Raw genomic sequence first — 25,576 nt, 5'->3', positions numbered from 1 at the left:
GGTTTTTTTTAAGAATCAGAAAAAGGAGGTACACCATGCAGCAAAATTCATATTGTGCAGACATGCTGCAGAAACACATCAAAAGTTGCAGTCTCATATGTATGTTAAATCATTGATTTTTTTTTTTTCTCAGTATTTCATACTTTCTCCCCAACTCTGTAACATCTCTCCTTCAGTACTGCCACAGTCCTGGAGGAATTGGATGGTTTTGTTTGGGTTTTTGCCTTTCACATAATTTTGTGCCACTCAAGGAAGAATGTCTGCCGAAAACTTGTTCAGTGTGGCCTTATTCTTTTCATGTCTTACTAAGAAACTCTTAGGGGAAAAAAGACTTACGCAAACTGTTATTGAAAATGTATTAAATGAACAATTGAATTCAGTTTGTTATTCTAATAACTTATTTTTTCTAATTTGAGAATAATCATTAACAAAATATTCCGAAGAGATACTAAAAAAGATGACAGAGTATATATTAATTGAAGTGTGTATGTATGTGTACTATATAGTCCAAGTATAACATGAAATACAGTATTTGTAGTATTTCTTGAAAGAACTGATTGAAAGACAGAAGATGACTAAAAGAAGCCATGTGGTACAGGTGGCAGCATTGGCATCTTCCTCGCACTACTGTGCTGAAAATACATAATTTTGACCTTGGAGGGGTACTACTTCTGTTTAGAGGGAGTGCCAGTGGGAGTGCCCCTTGGAGAAATCTGTTACTGGGATCCAGTCCATGCAGGCAAATTGAATGGCACACAGATCACTGAATGCATACTTTTTTTTTTTTAATCCTAGCATATTACTGTAAATATTATATTTTAACAAATCAAATTTTAACATAGGAGTGAAATATTTTCCTATTCAATTTTTAAGAGAAATATCTTGAGAGTGTGTAAAAGACTTCTTGCGAAGAATATAAATGTAAGAAAGGAACTCAATTTTTGTCTTGAAAGAATCTGGGTATAACTGTTCCCTGTTGAATTGTAATGTAAGCTGCCTCATTAGCTCACCCAGCAGCTTCGTTTAGATTTGCTGTGATGGTGAAAGCAATTAAGCCTGCAGGACTGCACAGATCAGAGCTATGGAAATGGTGTAGCAATTTGCCATAATGTCTAAGTCTCATTGAGAGTTTTCTTTTTATCCCCACATCTTCTTAAAATTGGAGCAGGAGCATATTATGGTGAAGAGAACCAAATACACACCTAAAAGTGGTTCACTATCCACACTATTAGTTGAAAGTGCTTTGAGTGTAGTACAAGCTGCTAGGAGGAATAGGTAATGATAGGAAACTAATTTTACTTTATTTTACTTAGGAAAAAACAAAAGGGAAGTAGATAATGTATAATAATTTCACGAAGTTTCTCAATTTCATTAGCATTGGTGAGTCTGCTGGCCTTTTTTTGTGTTATTGACTGAGCAAATAATGAAGTGATATTATAAGGCCTGTGCAAAATGGCTGTAGTAGTCTGCGCTGGTTGCCTAATCTGTTTATCTTTTCCATTTATTCTTACTACTACAGAGGGAGAAAGGGATAGTCCTAATGGCCTCATGTGATCAGCCAGTCCAGTGGGGGAAATATCTTTGATTAGCAGTCTGCTGCCCATTGTCTTTAAGTCTGAAACTGGATAGAAATGCAGAACACTTTTAGTATGTCCTGTGGAGGTGCTGCCAACATAGGAAGTGATACATGAGAGTAAGTGCTTGCAGAATGTTTAGCTTCCTGCAAGCTACAGTCTGCTGCTACTAGATTATGTCATGTGTTTGAAAAAGGGGAATGTGCATCAAGATGAAAGAAATATGTGCCTAATACTTGTCTAACTTCTCAGACATTTTTCTATGTTTTTATGCAGTTTGCTGTCTTCCTGCTCTGTCACATATCTGAAGAACTAATTCTGCCTGACACATTTTTCAGAAATTGAAACTTCAAAAAATTTTCAAAAGAACTATTCTAATATTTTTAGGGGCATGGATTTTTTTTTTTTTAATGTGACCTTTTCATTTAATTATTCCAATGGGAAATTGATGCCAAAAAATTCAAAATTTTGCCTAGTGTTTTCTTTTACATTCCTAACTGTAGAAATGTTAGTTGCCTTCTGTTATTATAAAAAGTATCTTATTGCAACTTTGCAGAGTTCTCACGTTTTCTGTAATTTGTAGGATGTAATTGCATTTAACTCTGCGGCTGGATCAAGTATGTATGTTTTCTTTCTTTTGGAAACTGAATTACTTAAACATCCCCACCACCACTTGGTCTGGATAACAATAATGCAGAATACTAGCACTTTTTAAGTGAGTGAACTTGACTTATTTTAGTCCCTTGGTTTTTGAGTATATTATTCTGTTGTGGGATTTTTTCCTACTATTAACCAAAGATAAACATACCTTTACAGTCATTACAAGCCTTTGTTTTAATTGAAGATTACTGCATAGTCACTGAGAATTTATTATAATGAATTAAGTTTTAGATCCAGTTAGTGGATTTTCTCTTTATTTTTCAAAAGATGGTAGGAGAACTCAGTAGAGAGAAATCATCAGCTCAACACCACAGATCAGCTCTCAGCAAGTGTCAGCTGATGTAACTACAATGATGTTTGCTAAAAGTATTTTTACCATAAGCAGAAGAGAATTAAGTCTAAAGTGCTTTTTATATATGTCTGTTAATTTGAATGGGAACTCCCCTGGGGAAAATGATCATTCATTTTAAGATATTCATATCTCTCACTTTGACTTAATGGAAATGTGTAAGGGAGAATGGAGAAAGAAAAAATTTTTTGTTACTATTTGCTTATAATGCAATGGAAGAACTCAAAAATACAGCTTACAGATATTTTTCTCAGAGTTAGTTTCTTTTAAAACAGTAGGAACATCTATCACAAGATGGTTTGGGGGGTTTTTTTATACCTCCTTCTTTTATAAGCTATTTGGTGATACCATTTACATTTTGAAGTGGCTGTGACTCAGTTTCTTCAGTGCAAACAGATTACAAAGGCTCACGATGTTCCAGCTTACAGCTGACTTCGGCAGTAAATAAAAATTACGAGTAACGGGACACACCTGTGCCTTCATCATGGCTTACAGGTAGCTCAGGCCATTCTGCAGAGGAAGGAACTTCCTCAGAACTCTGTGACCCTGCTGTGCTGCCCACATCACTGGACAATGTCAGAGTTCTGGCTCAAGGCACAAGTACAGGACCTTGTTTTAAGGTAGAAGAGCTGAGTGTTTACACTTACAAAATGAATAGTAAAAATGATTTTTTAATTTGAAAACATAAGTTGTATAAATAGATTCATCTAACCACAAAAATGTTCCAACAGAATAGTAAAGACACAGAGACATAACCATTAACATTAATGACAATCTAGTTCTTCTGTTCTAAAAGGTTGCTTATCCAGTTTCTTCTATCTGATTGATAAAATGTTATAAACGTCAGAAGAGTTTGTATTTTCTAGTTAAACTTGCTAGAATTATTTATACTGAGATCAAAGATACACATGTTCCTTTATTATATGTTCTTTTTCATGTTTCTTCTAGGTAAGTTAATTAAAATATTTCTCTAAAAATTACACTAAATACAAAGCACAATAACAGCAATCTTTGAAGATTCCAAAAACTTTATCTAAAGAACACCATTTATATTTATTTGAAATTGGTGTATGTTAGGGTAATTACTGCTGAGCCTTCAGGCTAAAGGAAGTACTCTCAGCCAAATTATACAAGGGTGTGGATTAAATGAAGCATTACTCTCTGTTTGGCAGCAGTGGATATAGATTGCAAAATCAGGGTGTGACGTAGTACTGTGGAAAGTCTCTGCCAAAAGTGATTTGGCCTAAGTGTGCCCTTACTTTCTCAGTTCTGTGGATCCTAAAACAACTGAATCTAATTAATTCCTAAGTTGAGAGGTCCTGTTAGCTGTTTTCACTCTGAGCTTGTCTGTAATTTTGGTCTATTGAGCCACGAGACAACAACATGCTTAGTTGAAATTTCAGCTGGTCACAAAAGGGGAAACTCCTTCTGCCAAGGACTGTGCAGTAAAGTATCAGTTCCCTCCTCCATTAGAAAGCTCAGGTCAGCAAGGATGCTGTCTGTGCAGCAATAAACATGAGTGAAGAAAATGAAGAAATTGATCCCTTCTTGTATTGCTCCAGTCCTTCTGCTCCTGTCATTTCCAGAGGAGCTGGGAGGACTATGCAAAAACCCCAGTAGCAGCCATGGTGCACAGGAGGGAGACACCTCTATCTCCCCAAGAGGAGACCAAAGTACTTTGATTTCATTGCTGGTTTTGACAAGTTAACAAAACCCAATACATTAAAAACTAAAAAAAATCTATGTTTTAAACATATATTATCCATCCCATTTTGGTACACATGCATACTTTTTCAACTTTTTTAAAAAGCCTTTGCTAATTTTGTTGATAGATTTTTATGTGTGAAGCAACTAAACTTTCACGGGTTCATTAGACAACTTGTTACTGTTGTTGCTGAAGCACCAATTTCAGTGACAGCAAATTTCCCTGACATGATTCATTCCACTAATATAATACCTTTAAAGTTAACTTCGGGTGTATGTGGTCTATATTGTGCTCTGCAATAGGCAGTGGTAGTGATGCAGTTTGATCATTACAGTTTGATATGGATGTCATAGGTTAGCAAGCATAGTCCCGGAAGGGACGTCCTTGCTAAGGGGTGCTTACAGTTTCCTCTGGGAACTGATAGAACCTATCAGCTGGCCAGTTTGAATATGGACAATTCTCTAAACCACTTAAAGTTGTGATCACCTCTGTGATCCACATTTAAGAATAGGCAAACTCCCCCTCCAAGCTCTCTCTCGTTTCCGGCGCTGGGACAGGTGGCTGCAGGCCCCGTGTGGGGGCCAGCGGGCCCGGCCAGGCCCTGCCTGGGCCAGGCCGGGCCGGGCCACGGCCATCCTGGAGCCATGGACCTGTTCCAGCCATGGAACGCCCCCCACTGCCTTGCCGTGGGCAGCCGGAGCGGCTCGGCTCTCCCCCCTCTCCACTGCGATAAGAAAAATTCAACATTCCAGCTGCAAAGCTGCAAGGCCGAGGTGAGAGTAACCCTTTTATTGCTGTGAAGAGCTGAAAACCTGAGGGAAGAGAGAGAGGAGATGCTTAAAGCTGAAATTCTGTTGTGAAGCTATGATATATCAGAGTATCCTGTTGTAATTTCATGAAGATATGGGGGGTGGAGTGTTCAACTCGTGAGCAAAAGCACCTGCGCTGAGATAGGCAGATGCTGACGCAGCTGTAATTTCATGAGAAGTTTGGACAGGGAGAGATGAACCAGATGAGGACTTTTGCTCCAAACGGGAAAGGAGAAAACCTCAGTCCGTAGAGATGAACCAGATGAGGACTTTTGCTCCAAATGGGAAAGGAGAAAACCTCAGTTCCTAGAGATGCTCCCAGAGATACTCCTAACGATGAAGATGATGAAGACCCTTTGCTCCCAGGGAAGGAGAAGGGCCTCTGTTTTTGTTTCTGAACGGCTCAACCTTAAAATTGTACCCCAAAAATCTTCAAGAGTGGACCCTCGAAAGCAGTTGCGGGAAAAGCTGCAAGTCGGGGGAAAGGACTCACACGCAGGCAGAGACTCCTCTTCCTAAATGGACTGAACAATATTTGGAAGTGGGCGGCTGTCTCGTTGTGATAATGTTTTCATAGCATGAGCAAGAAGAGACTTCTCTTTCTAAATGGACTGAACAAGGTTATTATGGAAGTGGTAAACAGACTGAACATCTTAAGGGTTGTCTTTTCACATTGTCAGTGGGAGAAGGGAGGAAGGTGGGGGGAGGAGGAGAGTTCTGAAGGTGGTATAATTTTTTTCTTCTTTTAGGTCTGTTAATAAACTTCTTCATATTCTTTCAAGTTTGGTGCCTGTTTTGCATTTCTCCTAATTCTTATCTCACAGCAGATAAACAGTAATGAGTATTTTGGACCAAACCACTACAATGGATCATGTTGATTCTGTAGAAGCTAATGATAGAGGATGGTGGCTTGGGAAAGCATTAACAAAGCAGAAGGCAGGTACAGAGAAGTGAAGACTCTGTGGGTGTGTAACTCAGATGTTGCTGTTGTCACACAGTAGTTTGCTGTTATATACAGAGCTGGCCTCAATGTGCTGCCTTGATGCAGATGAAATGAGAGCTTCACTGGGAGCCTGTCTGCTCATTGTTAGCTCACTTTCTTGCTTGCTGGAGGTTGTAAGGAACAGTGACTCATTGCTTGTTGGCCTCAAATGAAGTGCTAGAATTCTTTTAAAACTCTGCTTCTGAAAACTTGTATTTGGGTGTTCTCTGCAACCTGTGGCACTCAGTGAAGGAAGAGATTGCAGAGGTTCCTTTCTCATGTTTTCCAATTAGGGCTCAGTTTCTTCAGTTTTCACTTCCCCAGGCAAAGAAAAAAAATTCAAATGACAGACACGCAAATTTGAAAACCTTTTAGAGTCTCCCCTGCTCACTTGACCCCAGGCTTTGTTCTGGCTTGCTGGACAGTCCCTTTGCAGAAAGCTCTTACTCAACTGTGTGACACATAATATTTTACACTCTGTAGGTCATCTAAAGATTGATTCCAGCATCCCCTTATGATTCTAGATATCACATCCCCTTTTCCTATCCTGTCAATCTCTACTCCGGTTGTCTATATATGCTAGCTTCTGGTGCTATGGATAGGGGTTTTTTACAGATTAGCTGAAGGGTGTTGCAATGGCATATGTTGATATAGGTCTTCCTGGAATCTTTTCAGAGCCTGACTGGTCAAAGGAAGCAGACTGCTGCAGCTAATATGCCAAATAATAAAATACAGAAAATTGGAGCTTCCTTCAAAATATGCATCGAGCATCTTTTGCTGTGACAAATTGCCTAGTAGCAAAAGTGTGTTGAAAATTCATTCACCTAACTTCTGGTTGTCACTATGCACCTGCAGAGCATATTAAGATTCACTTTGTAAGGTGTATTTTCAGCTGAAGACCCTAAATTTGTTTCATTTTCCTACTCCCTGCATCTTTGAGTTTTCATTTATGGATAATCACATTTAAGCAGAGTTCACCTCTGTAGTAAAAAAGGATCGTCCTGTCCTTAAAGTGGGGGGTTTTTTGTGACTGTCTCAATTCAGAGGAGGTGTCTGTGAGATGTCACCTCTTCTACTTGTTCAGGAGAATGTTGTAACAGAGCTAGTTGAAGAACTTATCCTGTGTTGATACTTTTCTCCTGTAAGGACTCCAAGCATGTTCTTGGAAATTTTCATTTTAGGAATAGTTCAAAACACAAGTTCTGAATATACATGTTGATTAATTAGTGGTAGCTTTTCACCTGTCATGTCCAGCAGTTCAATCTCATATAATATATGTTCTGCCCAATTATATTTGCTTCAGATTTGGCTGCTTCTGCATAAAAAACAGCAACAAGAGGAGAAGAAATATAATTGTTCTTCTGTTATGTGCAAAATTTGGAGTGTAGTGCCCACCTGATGCACATCTATAATATACCACATCATGTGTACCTTGGTAACAGTACTTTATTGAAAATTTGTTTTCCTTCTTGTACAGAACATAAAGGAAACTTCCATCTTTTTTTGCTACTCACACATGTAAAGGATCTTCAGCAATTGAAATTGTGGTTTCAATTAAGGCTCTTCCTGCAAATCAGCTTCTCTTACCAAAACAAATAATTTTCAGAGTAAGTTCCAGGAATCACTCAAAGAGAACAAGGTGTGTCCAGGGTTGTCTGTATCACCAGTTCTTGAGTTAATAATTGGCACGTAAGCGTGTGCAAAAACCATCTAGGAAGTTTGAACTACTGAACATGGTTATTAAGACATATGCTTTGAGACTTCCAAACTTAAGAGTGTTACTAGACAATTTTCTGTTTTTCAGTTGTTTGGTCCTTTTGAAGAAACAGATGTTTGTAGCGGTTGTTGATGAAGTCAGTTTTAAAGAAACTCTGATATTATTTACAACGCATAATGTATAGAAATGGGTGGTTCCTTTCAGAATAGGCTGTGGAGAACTTCTTGTCCTTGAATATTCAGACCTTAATCACTCTCCTCTTACTTATGATTATGAAAACTTAGCACTTGCTGCTTTTGTCTGGGTTTTGGGTTATTGGAGATGCTGTATGAGCGTAGTCAGTAGTGATTTTAGCTGCAACTGGTAGTCAAACCAGAGAGGATGGGTCATATAATGAAGCTTACATGTTAAAGTACTGCAGTTTTTAACAGTTTGGCACTACCTGTGTGATGATGTGAAAAAAGCTGGTATGGTATTGGATTAAGTGCTTAATCAAATTTATTTCATGATACTGTAAAAAATATTTAGTCAAATGATATTTCTTTTTTCAGTCGTTCAGAATTTAATTTTCATTAATATTTGTGTTTACATTTTTAAACCTGCTGTGCTAATAGTCTTGCTTGCAAAATTCCTGTACAAATAAGATACAAATTCACTGGATAGAACTGTTATTTTTACTTTCTGGCTTGCAACTGAGATAATGGAAAATCTTACTGTCTTCTAATCCCAGCTGCAGCATTTTGTGTTGTTGATTGAACCTTGGAGAGAATTCTGTTCTCTCCAGGATAATCCAGAGTTTTAGAAATGTGGTTTTAGCCCAAAGCTGGGCACAGCACCTCTTTATGAACCTGCCTGTCTTAATTTGCCTTCTTTTACCTCTCCTCAGGAAATTTATCCCTGTGTAAATGAAAGGGAGTATTGCTTCCTAATTATGTTCATTGCAAACATTTTCCATGCTTATTTTTTTTTGCATATTCCCCTCCTAAGACCTAAACATTCAAAAAATCCACTGCTATAAAAGCAGTAACAGGTTGGTGTTGCATTCTAGAGGACTTTGAAGACCTTGTAGGTAAAGGAAACTGAAAAATCAACATCATTGAAATCTGTGCCCAGCTGGATATCCAATGTGTTGCTTTAATGTTGGACTTAATATTTCAGTATATTTTCTTCTGTAACAGATGATACCAATATTAGTCTCAAGTGCTTTGTCATGTGTTATTTGCAAGGAACTATATTCAGATTTTGTTACCAAAGTGGTTGCAGGCCATTATTATATTTCCCTATACAATTGGATACTAATTGGAAAGGGCTTAGTTATTCATACATGTTCTAAGCACTGATACATAGAAAAACTCTTTCTTAAAGTAGTTCATAAATTGTCTTGAAAATTCAGAAGTATGCATGTGGGAAAGCTCTCATGGGGTAGTTTGGTTTTACCACAGACATATTTTCGTGAAATATCTGACCAGTCTAATTTCTAATCTAAAAAATGGAAATTAAACTCGGGGGTGTATTTTAAAGACATGATCTCCTAATTCTGAATATACAGTAAGAAGTGTGTCTGTCATGAGCTTTTTTCCTTACTCTTTTGATTTGAGACCAAATTAAAAATCTTATATAATGGTTTCCTGATACAGTGTCTGCCAATGGTCCTGCATTTTTCAGGTTTGATAAGGTATGAATTGTTTGTCTATTTCATGGAATTTTCTGGTAATAATTTGTCAAAATTACTATTCAGTACTGGCTGAAAGTGCTAATGTCATAGAGAAAGTAGTGGCTATTCTGGTCATGATAGAGACCTGAAATATCAAGCTGACTTATTTTTTCCAGCATATTGCAGATGATGTTGGTGATACTATTCTACCCTGAATGTAAATGTTAGGAAAATGCTACATAAGTTCTTCAAGCAGTTACAAGATTTAAAGTGTTTTTTTTTTCTCCAGTCAAGATGTGGTGTGACATTGTGAGGCTTACTCGGTAATACAGAAATTCAATAGTTTATGCAGTAAGTGGTTGTTTTTACTTAGCTGACAAGACTTTGCATTGCAAAAAATTGCTGATTTTAAAGAGTATTTGTGGTATTGCAAGCATATTTTCTTACATCTTTTCACTTGTGGAACGGCAGGCTAATTTGATGTAAGTTACTGGGAGTAACTAGCCATTGCTGAATTTCTGTTGTGGGAAGAACCATGCGAAGTAAATTACTTGGTTTTCCTTCCTTGCATAATTTTCATTCTTTGCCTTTTATCTGCAGTCAAATACATTTTTTTAAAGACATGAGTAGAGTCATGAGGTCATAAGACACTTCGAGAGTTGCAGATAAAGTCTATTTAACTGTATTACATAGGAATTACCTGTATTAATAAATAAAATTTAACTGTACTACATATTTTTAGAAAACAGATAATCATAAATCCTGCTTAAAACCTCAATTTCCTCTGATTCAGGGAGGGTAAGTTAAAGTAGAAGCAAAACTATTACTAAACTCAAACTATTACTAAACTCACTGCTACTTCAGTGTTGGACATTTACAGCTCCAAGGGACTGCAGTTTTTATATTTCATGAAGTGTTTTTTGATAGGGAACACCACAAACTACATGTAATAGAACACAAAATAAGTTTCTTTTCAATTTTACTTTACTTTTTTTGCTTTTAAATAGTCCAGGTGAGCTTAGCAAAACTAATAATGACTTTCTCAGGATATCTGCAGCACTAGAAGAAAAATAACTCTTATTAATACAAAGAATGCATCATAGTCTGCATTTTCCTTACATCTTTTCTATCTGCTATCTAAAACTTGTAAATAATGCTGCCAATCTGATTTCAGAAAGCTGATGGTATCTATGCAGGCTTATTGATGTTTGCTATAGAATCACTTTCTGTTCTCTATGTTGTAGAAAGAAGCAACTGGATACTGTAACCTCTGCTCATTTTCAGTATCTACTGCCATTGTGATGTCATGTTAGAAGTTTTCGTAAATTAGCACATTCCTGATTAGCATGAATTCAATAAATGTTCTTTACTTCAAAAGAATGCTTGGGACACGTGCTACTACTTGCATTGTTTACATATGGTACTGTAGAAACTTAACATTTGCAAGAAAAATGTAAGATGATGGTTTGATAAGATTACTCAGAAATAATTAGGTGGGTGTGTAGGCTGCTAAATGTATTTGATTTTAATCTCTAATTAAAAAGTTGGATTTTTTAATTGTTTTTGTGATGCAATAGTTTTCACTTCATTGTGCTTTTTGTAAATAGGGGCCAAATTTAGCCTGTTCATTGTGCCTAAGTACAAAATATATGTTTTCAAATGAAACCCAAAGCCAGTATCTCTATAGTCCTCCTCCTGGAGGATTATTCTCAGAGCAAACACATGTATGTGTCCTTGTATACCTTGAACCAGGAATGAAAATGATGGCTAAACTTGAATGAGTATCTCTATGCATTCTTTCGGCTGATGAGAGATATAATTATGTTGTGGGATCTGGCACTGCCAGAAGCATAGTGTTTTCATGTTGGTGCTGTCTGATTCTGAGGTCTCTTACATGAGGATTGGAATTGGTGGATATTACAGCAAAGGTATCTCTCTGTGGATCTACAGGTGTGAATTTAAGCCTTGCTCTGTTCCACTGCTCCAGTGTTCATTTAACTCTGCTGCAAGGACAAACTACTTGGTCACTTGGGCTGTGGAATCAGACACAACCAGATGCATTAGCTGGAGGGAACTGCATCACTTCTTAGAGAAAGGAAGTTACTCTGTTAAAGCACACTAGACCACTTGTGTCTCTCACTTCAGGAAAACCATGACTTGCTCGTGGTTTGAGAACGGAGGGTTCTCCTAGCAGCTGCAGTTGGGGCATCCACTGGGAAGTTGCATGTTGTGTTAAAGAAGCTGCAGCACAATGTTTGGAGCTGCATGGTTCTGAATTGTGTAACTCCCTAGAGTTATTTTTCTAGATAACTCCTTTTAGTACCAGTGTTAAGTGAACAATTGGTTGAAAAGGCAAACATTACTTACTTTTTTATTGAAAGCTTATCCTGATGCACAGGCTTTTTCTATATGGTGTAGTGTTTTGAATGGCAAACCAAGCCCGATCTATTGACATAATTTCCCAAGATTATTTTGTTAATTTACAAGTTTTTATTGCATTAATAGGGATGGAGAAGGGAAACAAAAATAAGCTATGCTTTTCCACCTATCAGCACAGCTGTTTCAGCTTAGCTTGGAGAGGGTAAGGTGGGGTGGATTTGAGGTTTTTTATGCTTTAGGATTTTTGTCATTGCCATCTAAATTAGTCCGCACTAACTGGCGGAGTGTTGTCTGGCAGCAGTAGAGCTGCCAGAGCTTTTCTGTCTCTCATTTTTCTGAAGTGTGTATAGCATATAAACAGCTCTCATATCCAACTGGCAAAATAAATAATCAGAAATTTCTCTATATAACTTACAAAAAGTGAGACAGTAAACAGAGGGATTCTATTTGTCCTGTAGATTTTTGGGTTTAAGTGGATAGATTTAGGTTAATTGGAATCCCACTTAGAAAATGAGAATGACATTGAGGAGATAATTCAACCTTTTCCAGATGCTCTGATAGAAGCAAAAGGTGGGGAAAAGACAAGGAGAGTGCTAGTAATGGCATGGGCTGACACTGAGTAGACTTCTGTCAGTGCAGAATACCCTGCAAGAGGTAATGGGTGTTTGTAGGAGACCTTTGCATTCAGTAATGTTGCCATCACAGCGCCTTCGTATGTACCCTTAAATACGGCATGTGAGAACTGTCTATTTTGAGCATACACATTTTAAGGGGTTTGCAAGATCACAGAATCACAGCATTGTTTAGGTTGGAAAAGGCCTACAAGGTCGTTGAGCTCTAGCTTTACCAAGAGTCACCTTGTCAACTAGACCATGGCACTAAGTGTCACATCCAGTAGTTTCTTAAACACTTCCAGGGACGATGACTCCACCACCTCCCTGAGCAGCCCATTCCAATGCTTAACAACCCCTTCCATGGAGAAATTCTTCCTGGTGTCTAACCTGACCCTCCCCAATGCAGTTTGAGGCCATTTCCTCTTGTCCTGTCACCATGATACAGATTAAACTTCATTGAAATAGTTTTCAATACACTTTGGTCCTATCAATTCTCTTATTCAGTCTGGAATATCTTCAAAATCAAAGGTGCTAGACTAAGTTATGTAGAGCAGAATTGGAAGTGGGCTTTCACCTACAGCAGTGGATATTTTGAAACATCTGCTTTGCTGGTGAAACAAAAAGATACGCTTGTGTTACGTAGGTGCATCCACTCCTTTCATTTTGTGTGAACTGTGTCTGAAAATGTTTGTGGTGGGTTCTAAATGTATTTGTGATCCTGTGTTTAAATAAAGGAAAACACGTTCTTACCCAATATATAAACAGTATTTTTATTTAATGAATTCTGCTTGATCTGTTAGAGCATAATTGGTTTGAGGATAAAGTCTTTGAGGGAAGATTAATATATATTTAGATCATTACAAAATTACCTTAATTCCCTTACATTATACATAGCTTGAAAAATGAAATTGCAGAAATAGCTGAAACCTTAAAACTTTCCTTTGAAACCTGAAGTAGAGATTATATTGCATTCTAAAAGATCCTTTGGTGACAAAGATCATGCTTTTGACTCGGCGACTGTGCTGAAAACACGATTCCGTTTACTGGAAAAAGTTTTAAAGACGCAGATGAGTAGGGAGAGGAATGAGCTGATTGACACATACTCATCTCATATGTGACTTGACTTTTTTTCCAGTGTTTGTTATTTAATTGGGTGTATTTTAACTACATTGTGTTGCAAGAGCAACCATGATATAATTCATAAGAATTTCTGTAACAAGAAATACCATTTCCTAGAGGCATTGTTTATTTTCATATCTTCCAGGATTTTTGTGGGTTTTGGGACATTAGCAATTAGTATAAACCTAAAGTAAAACTCCATTAAAAACAGAATAATGTGTAACTAGAGTAGGTAAGATTTTTTTTTTCTCTCTGCATGCTTTAGAGGTGTTTGTCACAGAAATGTCTGAATATTAACATTTTTCAGTTTCCTTAGATGTAAATTTGTCCTTTGTTCTGTGATTTTCTGAGAATTTTCCAGGATGAACTTTTGGATGATTTCATTAACTATAGATTCCATGTGACTGAAATCCTTAGAGATTTATTATGCTCAAATACCTTTAGTAATTAAAAAATTGATTTATCAAGAGCATTTCAGAAAGTGAGAAAAAACCTTCTTTCAAAAAGTTAATTAAAGCAAGAGTTCTGTAATGAATGCTATCTAAGCCTTTTTTAAAAGAGCATTTTTTCACAGAAACATTTCACATTGTGTGGTTGTAGACAGTCCAGTAGGGTAATAGTGGAATTATGTGACTCCCTAGAAAGACTTCTTTCCCTGTTCTGCCTCTTATGCTTTTAGTTTAAAACAAATAAAATCACTAAAGATGCTGTTATTTGAAAGGAGGTGTTCTTAATTATTACAAGTACTATTCTGGGGCACTCTTGCTGTTACCATATCAATTTCTATATAAGTCAAGTCTGTTTGGAAGTGAACTCACCTACTTTGTGCATTTCAGTCCAACTATTTAAAATTTGATCACCTCACACTAATGTGTTTATCTAGAGCAGATGGCAGCTTTTCAGTGAAAGCATGCAATAAAACTGGGGACTTGGTAGTACAGACACATTTTGGACAAGTGCATGGCTTCTGTCTTCTCTTTAGTTGCAGTTATACTGGCAAAGAATATATTAGCAGAAGTGACCAAGGGGAACTGTTTCAGTTCACTGTTCAAATTGTACAGGAAACTACCACAGTTTCAGACTCCTTTCAAGGTAGACAGATACATTGTTTTTCAAACCAGTTCTTTGGAAGTAATTTCCCTAAAGGTGGGCTCCGGACATAATTGTAACAATAGGATTATGTGGGCACTAAAGAAGAGCTCTCCTGCTGTTAAATTGTGTCAATGTGAAAATTCAGAGCATTTGAGGAGAAGCATTAGCATCTATCATCTTGAGATGCCTAACATTGCAGTTAGACATTAACAGTAATTCTCCTAGAAATAATATGTTCTTATGTAAAATTCCGTATAAAGGAAACTGCTGAAGAATCAATGTAGAGTAGTAGGAAATGCAATGATTCAAATGTTGATACTTTCGTAGAGATTAGCTTCTGAAGATGTATATTATTTGGAAGGTGAAGACAGCAGATGTGTTAAGAAAGAATATTGTTGGAGAGTTCACATAAAACATCTGCATCAATAAAAATGCTTTTCCATTTGTGATTCTGGAGTTTCCTTAAGAAAGGACAGTCTAGATTACCCTGGGTGTTGGGGGGGGGGGTGGTTTTGGGCTTGACCTTACAAGGGATTTAATGACCTTTCTATAAGCTCAGACTAAGTGAGAGTCCCAGCAGGTCACGGTGTCCTGTAAACTTAATTTTTAGATCAAGTGGCAATGTCCTTCGGGAATCTGGACCTCAGTTTCACTATGGTTGTTGAAAAGCATGTACAGCCTGGATGAGAGAGAATCAAAGCAAGCACTGCTGAGGCTGTTAGTCACACCTGCTTGATGTCATTTACATGCTTCATCAAGCATGGAACCATATCAAGCCCATAGCTGTGTAACATTGCTTTAAAATTCTACTGCCTCATTTGGGGAAGAAGAGATGTATATTCCTTTGCTTGCTTGTTTTGTGAATGGGGAAGATTTGAACAGGTTTTTTTTGTTGGTTTGGGTTTGTTTTGTTTCTTGGGGTTTTTTAATATGGCCATTTTGAATGTAGGGGCTACTAAAGGAATGCTTGATAACTAAAAACAAGATAACACTAAAGACTACTTTGGGGTAACCAATAGACATGTTCATGGAGTATTTGGACCCAGGTGTGCTGTGGTCTGTTTACACCTTAAGCAAAGTAATAAGAATTTTCTGTTTGTTTTGTTTCTAGTCACGGAAAACACTGAGTCTGAACCAGTGCCAGCTTCTAGAATTCCATACAGCACTCCTTATATCTCTGAGTTACATATCTGTCTCTGTCCTATGCTTGCAGCGTAGCAGGTCTGCGCTGCCCTTTTTGAGGCTTAATTGGGAATATCAGTCTAACCATAAAGTTTTCTCCTGATAAGCAGCTGAATATAGAGGCTGCACAGGAGTACTCACATCCATAAACCTACAGTCCAGGAGCACTTGGAAGTAATGTGTGTTTTCCTTAGAAAAATAAGAGGGTCAATAATGGAAATGATAAAAATGCAGATTCGTGTTGTTTTTAATTAAAACTTGAATATTTTTATACACAAGCAATTGTTTTTATCAAATATTTTATATATCTTTTATCTTAGTATGGATTTGTGTAAAGTGGCACAACATTCCCATGCTCAAATTGGCCATCTTAAAAATAAATTTTTTTATCATGCAGACATTTTATTGATTTTCAGTTTGTTTGTTTTTTATTCAAAGACTTGATACAACATGTGTATGTGACAATACATCCATATGTACTATCATCTCTGTAGCATCTGGTTTTCTGGCTTTCTGAATATGTAGATAACAATATCAATAGGAGTAATATCGCCACTGACTTTTGGTTAGTACTGAACAAATGTTTTAGCAAATAGCTTCTTTGAAAAAAGGTTGCCTTCAGGACTACTGTCTTCAAGGATGGATTGAATTCAGAAAATTGTTTGCATTCTCATCTCTTTCTTCTTCTTAAAAGAGGTGGGAAAAAGTAATAAAAGCAAATTAAGCCTTTCAAAATAAAGTATTTCAGAATTTATGCAAGATTTTTTGAAATTATTAAGATCAAAATGTTTTTAATTCATACATGAAGCTAAATAATCCATTATTGCATGTGTTTAGGACTTCTCACAAGTAGGAGATCAGTTGCATGCAGATTTGCAGGAGCATGGTTTAACTACAGTTATTTGAGCTTGCAGCTTTTATTCTAGTTAGAAATGTCTAAATATCTTAATGATTAAGCATTTATGAGTAAACTTCCTGTGAAAGTCAAAACCACTAGGCTTTAGAAAGTGTATTATAGATGGAGCTGTGCAAGTTTCCTTGTGGAGCTCTGCCAGTACATGGGAGTCTGAATCTGAAAAGTCCACTTTATTCAGGTACTGGACTCCTCAAAAGCAGGCGTTTGGTGTGGCAAATGAAAATGAGTTTTCAGAACTTATTTCTCTTTAAAAACAAAACTTGTTTCAAAGCTAGTGTCTCACAGAGAAATTCCAGTGAGCTTAACTCTGTGTTGCCTGGCATTTCTGTGCTTGAGAAACTGTTCTTCAATGATGCGGTAGCATTTTTCACTGTCATGTTCAACGATTTTCAGATTTTTTTGTGTCTTTTCTTTTTAAGATGTTTTCTTAAGTATACAGCTGAGGAGACCAATAACAAAAAGATAAATCCATAGATGATAAAAGGATTTTCCTAAGCTTAGTAGTTAACATAATAGTCTGAAAAGAAAAGAATTTACAAGTACTTGTTCAAGTGCGCTATGTAGAGAGTGAATAAAATAAACAGCAAGATGTGTTGTGATAGGAACTCTGATGATCAAAGGGAACTACTGAATAGGAATAGTTATTCTTTCAGATAAAATAAGGAAGTAATTCCTTTGTGAGTTTTTGTGATCATTTCTGTTGGAAAACTTTGTATGCATTACTTGGAAATTCAATGAAGAGAAAAGCAATACAGCCTAGATAATAGTGTCAGCTTTGAGCACGAGGTGGCATGTGGACATAGCTTGAGCTACTTCTCCAAATCATTTGAATGGAAATATTGGATTAGTTAACCTTGTGTCAGGTCTGTTAGTTAAATAAACCCTCCAACTGTTCCCGACTGAAGGATGCATAGTTGTGACTGAAAGATGCTGCTGCTTTTCATTAGAATTTTGTCAAACACACCCTGCTAACATAATGATTTTAAAATAAAATGGTTTATTCGATGGAAAAAGGATAACAAGCAGAAAATTCACAGCCTTTTCTTTTCACAGGGTGCTTCAGCCCAGTAGGAAATCCTCTTAGTCGAACACTATTGGGTAGACTACAGACGGTAAGGAATTCTCTCTTTGCATTTTTTTTAAATTGATGTTTAACTATAAAATGTCATTATTCACAAGTTCTCATTGTAGAGACGTGGGTTTTTTTATCCTGTCTTTATTCAAAAAAGAGGTATCTTCAAACCAATTGTCTACATGGCCAAATTAGTTTATGCTGTGACCAGCTGGTAGTGAGATCAGATATCTGCAAATCAAATCTTTATATTTTTTTCATGATTACTTTTACTTATTGTTTAGAAATAAATAAGATAAAATCACACTCCTGTGTTTTTTTATTTTTACTAAGAAAACAGGCATTGATAAGTAGCTGAGAGAAAAGCTAAGACAATACCTTGGAATTAAATTCTCTTTGCAGCACCATGTTTTCATTGTTTACTCATACTTGTAACAAGTGAAATCACAGCTATCCTCTGTTTACTTAATTGCTTATCTATTAAATATTGATTGTAAACTTCTACTAATTATATTTGTTCTTCTCTTTGTTTCTGGTTTCCTGATCACCATAAATAAAATAAAAATCCAACAGAATCTGTAAATGCTATTAATTGCAACTATACATTTGATGAACCTGTATTAAACACAAAATGCGTGGAGAAACTAGTGAAGAAAGATCAAGTGGTGCTTCTGAATACTGAATGCATTTGTGTGTCTATGAAGCTGGGCCTGTTGTACTGGAGATGTTAATCCTCCTACACCCATGGACAGAATGCCATGGTTTAATATTCTGTTGTAACTGCACCTATTTTAAGTTTTGAGAGAAATGTTATAAATGGACATAAATTAACTTGGGTAATTTATAGCTGTTTCACAGTTAATTTGGGGTTTTCTTTGGACTGCTTAGGATTTTTTGGACCTACCTTTTTTAACAGAATCTGTTAAGACAGTTGTGGAAAGCTTGTAAGGTACATAGGATTCACCAAGAAATTTTGAAAGCATGGTTTTACATTGCAGTTGTATTAGTTGCTAAATGATTCCTGTTTTCATGTTTTCAAATTTTTAACCATCAATATGTAATTTTTTAGAGAAAAATATAAATTGTTCAACCAGTACTATAGTGTTCTCCACCACAGCAATCTTGATAGACATTTCCAGGATCAACTGTTTTGTGAAATGCTAGGTAGCAGCTAATTTAAAATAGTTTTTTCTGAGAGGGCTAAATTAAGGTTTTGAATATATTTGTTACTTCTTCTATTATAAATGCATTAATACATGTAAGTGCAGGTTAATTGAGCAATTAGTATCAAAACCTAGCATATTTAGAAATGGCAGAATAGTTGAAGAGGTTTTGAATCATTTCAGGAGTTGGAGTATTTCACATGCTTCTCAATTGATCTTTTTCCCTTTTTTCTTTTCTCTTTTTTTTTTTTTTTTTTTTAATCCTTGTAGGTTTTACTACAGCAGCTGTGTTTGCATTTCTGATTTCTATTTGTACATTTCAGGTTTCAATAAAGTGCAGCCTGGTGCAGTTTTGGTCCTTTCTTTGTCTAGACAAATTAGAGATTCCCATGCTTATTGAATATTGCAGGACTGTAATCAAACCAGGATTGTAGTCATCTGAAGCCTAAGGAGCTGTACAGCGTCTCCACACAGATTAGTTATGACTGAAGAAGAGTGTATCATTCTTGCCAATTGATACTTTTAGCATAATTTTAATTTAGCTATTAATACTAATATTTGTACTTCTGTTTCTCATAGACTAAATTTGTAGTTAGATGTCCCGAGCTAGCACCTGCATTGGACCAGAGGATGAGAACAGAATACAAAAGTGCTAACAGTATTGAGCTGCTTTCTTTTAAGCCTCATCTTATTTAGCATTTAATTTAAAACTTCACTTACTGGAATAAAGAGATTGCATACCATTCTTAGGGGAGGAGACAATTAAGTAAATTTCTAACCCATGGGTTCCTAAGGAAAAAGGAAAACAATGGAGCAAAATCTCAGATTTATTCTGTAGAATTTTTAAAATGTTTTAAATATTACCTTTTAAGCCAACCAGGGGTTTTCAATTAAGCTCTGTGAGTTAATTTCTTACTTTTTCTCCTTAAAAGAAACCAAACCAAGAAACCACCATAAACCAAAAGCTGCAGCAAAACAAACCCCCGAAAGGTAATAGTCTCAGAATGTTGGCTATTACACAGTGAGGCACAGATTTGCTAGACAGACAAGAGAAGCTGTAACACACATTTCTTGTGTCTTTTCTGGGGTGTTTGCATATGTAATATTCCCAGTTTCTCTTCCATTCTGGCAGATAGCAGCTATGGGGAGGTGGAGTGGAGGGAAGCAGTGCTGCTGTCAAGGGTCCAGGAAATAGATGTTTGTCCTTCATGTCCCTGAGTCTGTCGCTAATGGGAAAAGGAGGGAGGGTGGCTTTGGCCCTGTGGGCATACACACTGGGGTTCACCTCGGTATGTGTAGTGTCTGCCTAAAATTAATCTTAGAAAAGCTTTTTTTCCAAGTGTTGTTATTAAGAGTTAATTAAAGTGGGACTTAATCTGTATATTTATTCTGTTACAATGAAGAATATCTTTACATATAAGGAGGAAGCATATGAAACTAAATGAATCATTAGACTCCACATTTTCCAATATTTCCTTCTTTACATTTTGATATTGCAGTAATTGAAATATATTGGTTCAGTAGTAGAAAGGAAATGCTGAGATTTTTACAGAAAATGCAGCAATAAGATACATCTCTTGTTCTTACTCAGTGCTCCTTCTCCTAAGGGAATGAGTGCTATCTAATGCCCAAATCCTGTTGGCCACTATACATCTGCATCAAAAAAGCAAAACCTCCATTTGAGCAATCACAGAAACTGACCCATTAAAAAGAAGCTGTAAACATTTTAATTAGGGCTATTATCAGGAATCAATAAAACTTGACACAACAATGTATCAGGTTACTCTCACTTACAGTGTTCTCTTTCGTATCAGCGTCTTGAAACATTTTTGTTTGGTTTGAGCTAGAAATGTCAAGGGTACCTAAGTGGGTCAGTCATGGATAACCAGTGTGATACTCCATGGTCTAGAACTCTGCATCAACTGATGGATCTATTTATCTTCCACTGAGGATGTTCCTTAATGCTGAAAGCTCCTAAGAGCTTTGTTCAACCACAGTCAGTGTGACATGGCACACTTTTTCAGCAAGCATTTTGTTTCTGTTTCCCACAGATGGTCTGCCTCCCAAAAAGACCAACTCCTCAGAACATAGCTGTAGCCCCACATCTGTTTCAGTGCAAGAAAAGGATTGGCTAGTTTCCATCCTGCATGAAAAAAAGGACGCATTAATATTGTATTAAGAATGATGTATTCATACCATTTAGTATGTCTGTTGCTTTTTTGAAATCCTGAAAATATGCCTTAATCTTGTGACACAGCATTTAAAAAATTATGTTTCTGAGCCGAAAGGCCGGTAGTTTTTATTGTGTTTCTTGTGGTGTAACTGGTAGTTGACACTACTTGAAGAACGGCATGGCACACCAGAGGCAGCTCTGCTGCCTTGCAGTAGCTGTGTTTGTGGTAGGCAGCCGTGGCAATTGCCCTGCACAGCTGGAGGTAGATGTGTGTGCAGCCGGTGACATACTCAGAGTACCTCTTTAAGAGGCACCTCTTTGGATTGTTGTTGCCTTAAAAGTTTAAGGCAGTGTCTGAGAACATTCAGCATAGTCTCAGGGTGACTCATAGATTTTAGCTTGTTATTTCCACACAGCTTGCTCTCTTCAAGCTGTTCTCAAGTGTTTGAGAGCCACATAAATACTTTATTAAAAAAAGAGAGAGACAGATTGAGACATAATAATGGGGCAATATGAGTACCTGAACTAGATACCTAAATAATACTGCTAATAATTCTGATGAATCATTTTTGAGCAACAGGAGGCACTCCCATCCCACAGGCTAAGCACATTGCCTGCACAGTTCTCTTAACCTTGAGAATGGAAAATGAGAATTAGCTGAAACCTGTACTGCAGTGCTGACTACCAATAGACCACTGAACAAGCTGTGTACTCTGAACTGCAGCTCCACCAGTCTTTGTTCAAAATTTGTTTATCAAATCAGGCAGTTACACTTTTTTTTTTCCTTCTGTGCATGTACATAATTATTCAGAACTCTTTAGGTGGTAGGCTTAGATATTTGGGTAGATGATAAAAAATGAGTGCAACTGTTCACTTTTGTACTGAGTTCATCTGTAATTGCTGTGTGTGTCTGTAACTACTGAGACAGTACCAAAACAATCTGGAGACTGGATGGACTTCAGGACAGTCAGTGATTTCTTTCCCATATGGGATAAGTTCAACTAAATTATTAAAACAACACTGAGGGCAAGAGTCCCTGTTTTCAAGAATGGCATTTATTCTACTGAGGATTTGCAAGGATTTTCTCTGTAATTTGTAATGATGTTCCTAGGACCACCATAATAAAAAAAAAAAAAAACCAAACCAAACATTGAAAATAAAAAGAACAATACATTTTAGATATGTTTTTTAAAAGCAGAAGTAAGATAAAGAAGTTCATGAAAAAGACAGATAAAGGAGTGGCTGTAAAATATGAAAAAGATGAAGTATGTTGGATTAAAATTTTCAAATTAAAAGAGTTATAACGCAGTATATCTGTTAGAGGTGGAAATGTTGACTTCACAAAGCACATGTTTGACTCTTCTAAAATATTTTAATTGCTGTGTAATATTTCTATTCTGTATGGTAGCATGTATCCTTTGATGCACACAAAATTGAGGGGAAACTGGTTTCCCTTGGTGAAGATAGACCATTGGAAAAAAAATAAGTAATACCAGCAAAGGACTTCCAGCTCTTCCTTTTTGTTTCCTAGTTTGTCGTTCCTCTGCTAATTTTAATAATTATTCTGAATCTTCTTTCAGTTTAAGCATTCTATTATTTTACAGAAATTAATTTTTTTTAAGGTGCAGGCTTATCCTGATTATTGCATTATATACCTATTATTCTTTTGAATTCATTGAAAGTCTGAAGAGCAAGTGGTAAGGATAGAACAATTAGAATCAAATGGAAAGTATTGGTTATTAAGACCAACCTGAAATTCTTCATTATATGGAAGTGGCATCTTTTGCATACTGGTTCAGAGGTAAAGTTCACTGCAACAACTTCTTAAATGTCTGCTGTAGTGTTTGCAATGCAAACAAGCTTGGACTGCATAGTCATTAGCCCAGTTGTGTCTTTAATGCGGTGTACATACTTGAAAAATTTAATATCTTCTTCTAAACATCTACCAGCCAATAGCCAATATTACTCAGTGTTGCTTAACATCACTTCTGCTTTTTCTTTTTTATAAAAAGCATTTTGTTGCAAATAATTCTTACTGCCTTACAGGAGAAATGAAAAACAATTGTAATTTAGCAAAATGTTTCATATTAAAATTTAAAATAATTTATTCTTCTAGAATTATGACAGCCTGACTGCGTTCGGAGTGGGAGGAGGAAACAGTTGTCCACCCGGGCAAGAGACAGTAAGTATTATGTAATTTTTTGCAATATGTTCTGTACCTGTTACGCTGTATCTGCTTTAGAAAGCGTGCCCTTTTTTTAGCATGATCCCAAGGACATTATTTTTCCTACTGTAGATTTTGTAATTCTTACAAAGACGTTCATAACTGGATAACTACATTACTGCTGGGTTTATATCAATCTTGAAAAATAATTTCGTAAAATTTTGTTGAATATAGATTTTTTTATTTTTTGCCTGGACTTGGACCCAAATAGAACTTGACAAATTTTTGAGTGTCACACCAGAAGTAAGTCCACTGCTTTAGGTGTAATTGTGAGTCGTTTACATTCTTCTTTGGTTCTGAGGTGCATTTCCTATATCCTGTTATGGTCATTTTTTTGATCATATGTCAACAGAGAATATAGTGGCAATTTCAGCATTTTATTTAAATTGTCAGGCTTACTAAACCAGTTGTATTACAGGACACATTGGTATATTAATTTCTTATTTCAGAGAGGCAGACAGTGGAACTTGCTTAAATGTTTTGAACTATTTGTGGCAGTTTCCATGTGACTGAATTTTTGTAATTTTTTCAAGAAAACACAAAATTTGCACCAGAAGTGTCTTACAAAAGATACTGCAAAACAAAGTGGTTGTTGCTCTGCCTTTCATTGTTCTTCATGCTGCCAAGTAATTAATGTTGCATTCCTACATTCCTTTTTGGGTTTGGGGGTTTTTTACTGTAAGTGACCTCATGGTTTTCATGAACTTGTCGCTTAACTGAAGTGGGCACTGTTAGAGCACCTCTTACTGGACATGGCGCTCATTAGTGTGGTTTAGTTTGGTTCTGTTCTACAGTTCATATTTCTGTACTGCCAGCATCACCAGTAATTACTGTTAGCTTTCCTAATGCAGGGAGGAGAGTTATGATAAAGGACATTTCATTGTTTAGCTTCTTTATGTAAATTCAGGACTGCTGAATGCATATTTAGGTAAGTTTCCTGTCTACTGAAAACTGTGGTGATACTAATTCTTTGGTGCTGACCATCTCACAAATTGCCACGTAAAATTTACAGTGGTAGAATCGTTTCCATCTTTTCCCATTCATAACTGATTTAATCTGTTTAATTGGTGGCATGGAATTATGAAAATGCAAGTGACATTGGCTATATTTTTACACACACAACTCCCAGGTCATCTTGCTCAAAGCAGAAATACAAATATAAAAAGCACTGTGGAATTCAGCAGTCTGAAAATTTAAATGCATGCATGAGTAATAAAAAAGTAATGAGTAATAAATAACTTTGCTGGCTCCTTCAATTCTGTTAACCCTCCTATTGCTCCTAATGATCCCCATTTCTGACCTCCACTTAAAATTTTGTAGAGAAATATGAGGTGAAGATTGTAGGTAGGGAAGCAGCACTCTGTGTGTAAAATAGGTCATAATTTTGCTCTTCACTTGTGATGAGGGAAGTGAGCAATTCCCTTATTTTTTCAGTTTATTTGTTTTCCTTTCGTGCTTTTCTGCTCAGAGTTCACTAGGACAGATTTTTGTTCATAGGGCATAGGAGATAAATAAGAAATTGTACTTGATATTTTCATATTCAGGGTAGAAATCAGGCTTCTAGTAGTTTATTATATGCAGTATGCATAGTACTGATGACTCTTAGTACTCTTGTTCATAAAAGTATAGCTGCACTGTGTTTCACTGTCAAATAAATTCATTACATGAAATGTAATATAAATGTATTTTTGCAGGAATTTATAAAATTGTACATCCAAATGCTTATTTCTGAACAAAACAAAACAAGAAAAAATGGAGTGATCAAAGCAAAAGTTTTCAATGTCTTTTTGTATTAAATTTTTCCTTGGTTAAAGCTGTCATACTGTTGAAGTATTTATTCAAACACATATGCTTCATGAGCACACAGAGAATGGGATCTGAAGGTGGTGTAACAGTTCTGAGAAAGTGACTGTATGAAGCTTTTTTTTTTTCCCTTTTGCTTCACAAGCAAATTGCTTATAAAACTAACAGCTGCTGTTTTGAAGCTAATCTTAGTGAATTCAATGTTCTTAACCATTTCTGCAATCCCACAGTCCTTTATCTTGCCTCTCCTGCTGCTTTCCCACCACCCCTGATCCCATTAGCAAAACTTGAGGCAGCCTCAGCTTTTACCAAAGTGGAGCTTTGGTTTCAGCTGCTTTTCTGCAAGAGGAAGTGAATGTTGCGCTTTTTTCTCTGTGGCATGGTTGTGA

General features: G+C 36.4%; 1 protein-coding gene across 6 annotated transcripts in view; it reads left to right on the top strand.

Moving 5' to 3' along the window:
- Positions 1 to 25,576, top strand: part of AHI1 (Abelson helper integration site 1) — a 91,862-nt gene that overhangs the window by 49,397 nt on the left and 16,889 nt on the right. For all 6 annotated transcript variants that reach the window (XM_042016615.1, XM_042016613.1, XM_042016614.1 and 3 more), the window contains 2 exons: positions 17,806 to 17,864; positions 23,277 to 23,342. In XM_042016615.1, coding sequence (XP_041872549.1) covers positions 17,806 to 17,864; positions 23,277 to 23,342 — 125 coding nt within the window. The remainder of the gene's footprint in view (positions 1 to 17,805; positions 17,865 to 23,276; positions 23,343 to 25,576) is intronic.

The sequence above is a fragment of the Corvus kubaryi genome, unplaced genomic scaffold, assembly GCF_017639235.1.
Source record: "Corvus kubaryi isolate FWS band 111438036 unplaced genomic scaffold, C.kubaryi_AGA036_p1.0 split3-73, whole genome shotgun sequence".
NCBI classification, from domain to species: Eukaryota; Metazoa; Chordata; class Aves; order Passeriformes; family Corvidae; genus Corvus; species Corvus kubaryi.
This window is presented reverse-complemented; position numbering and strand designations above follow the sequence as displayed.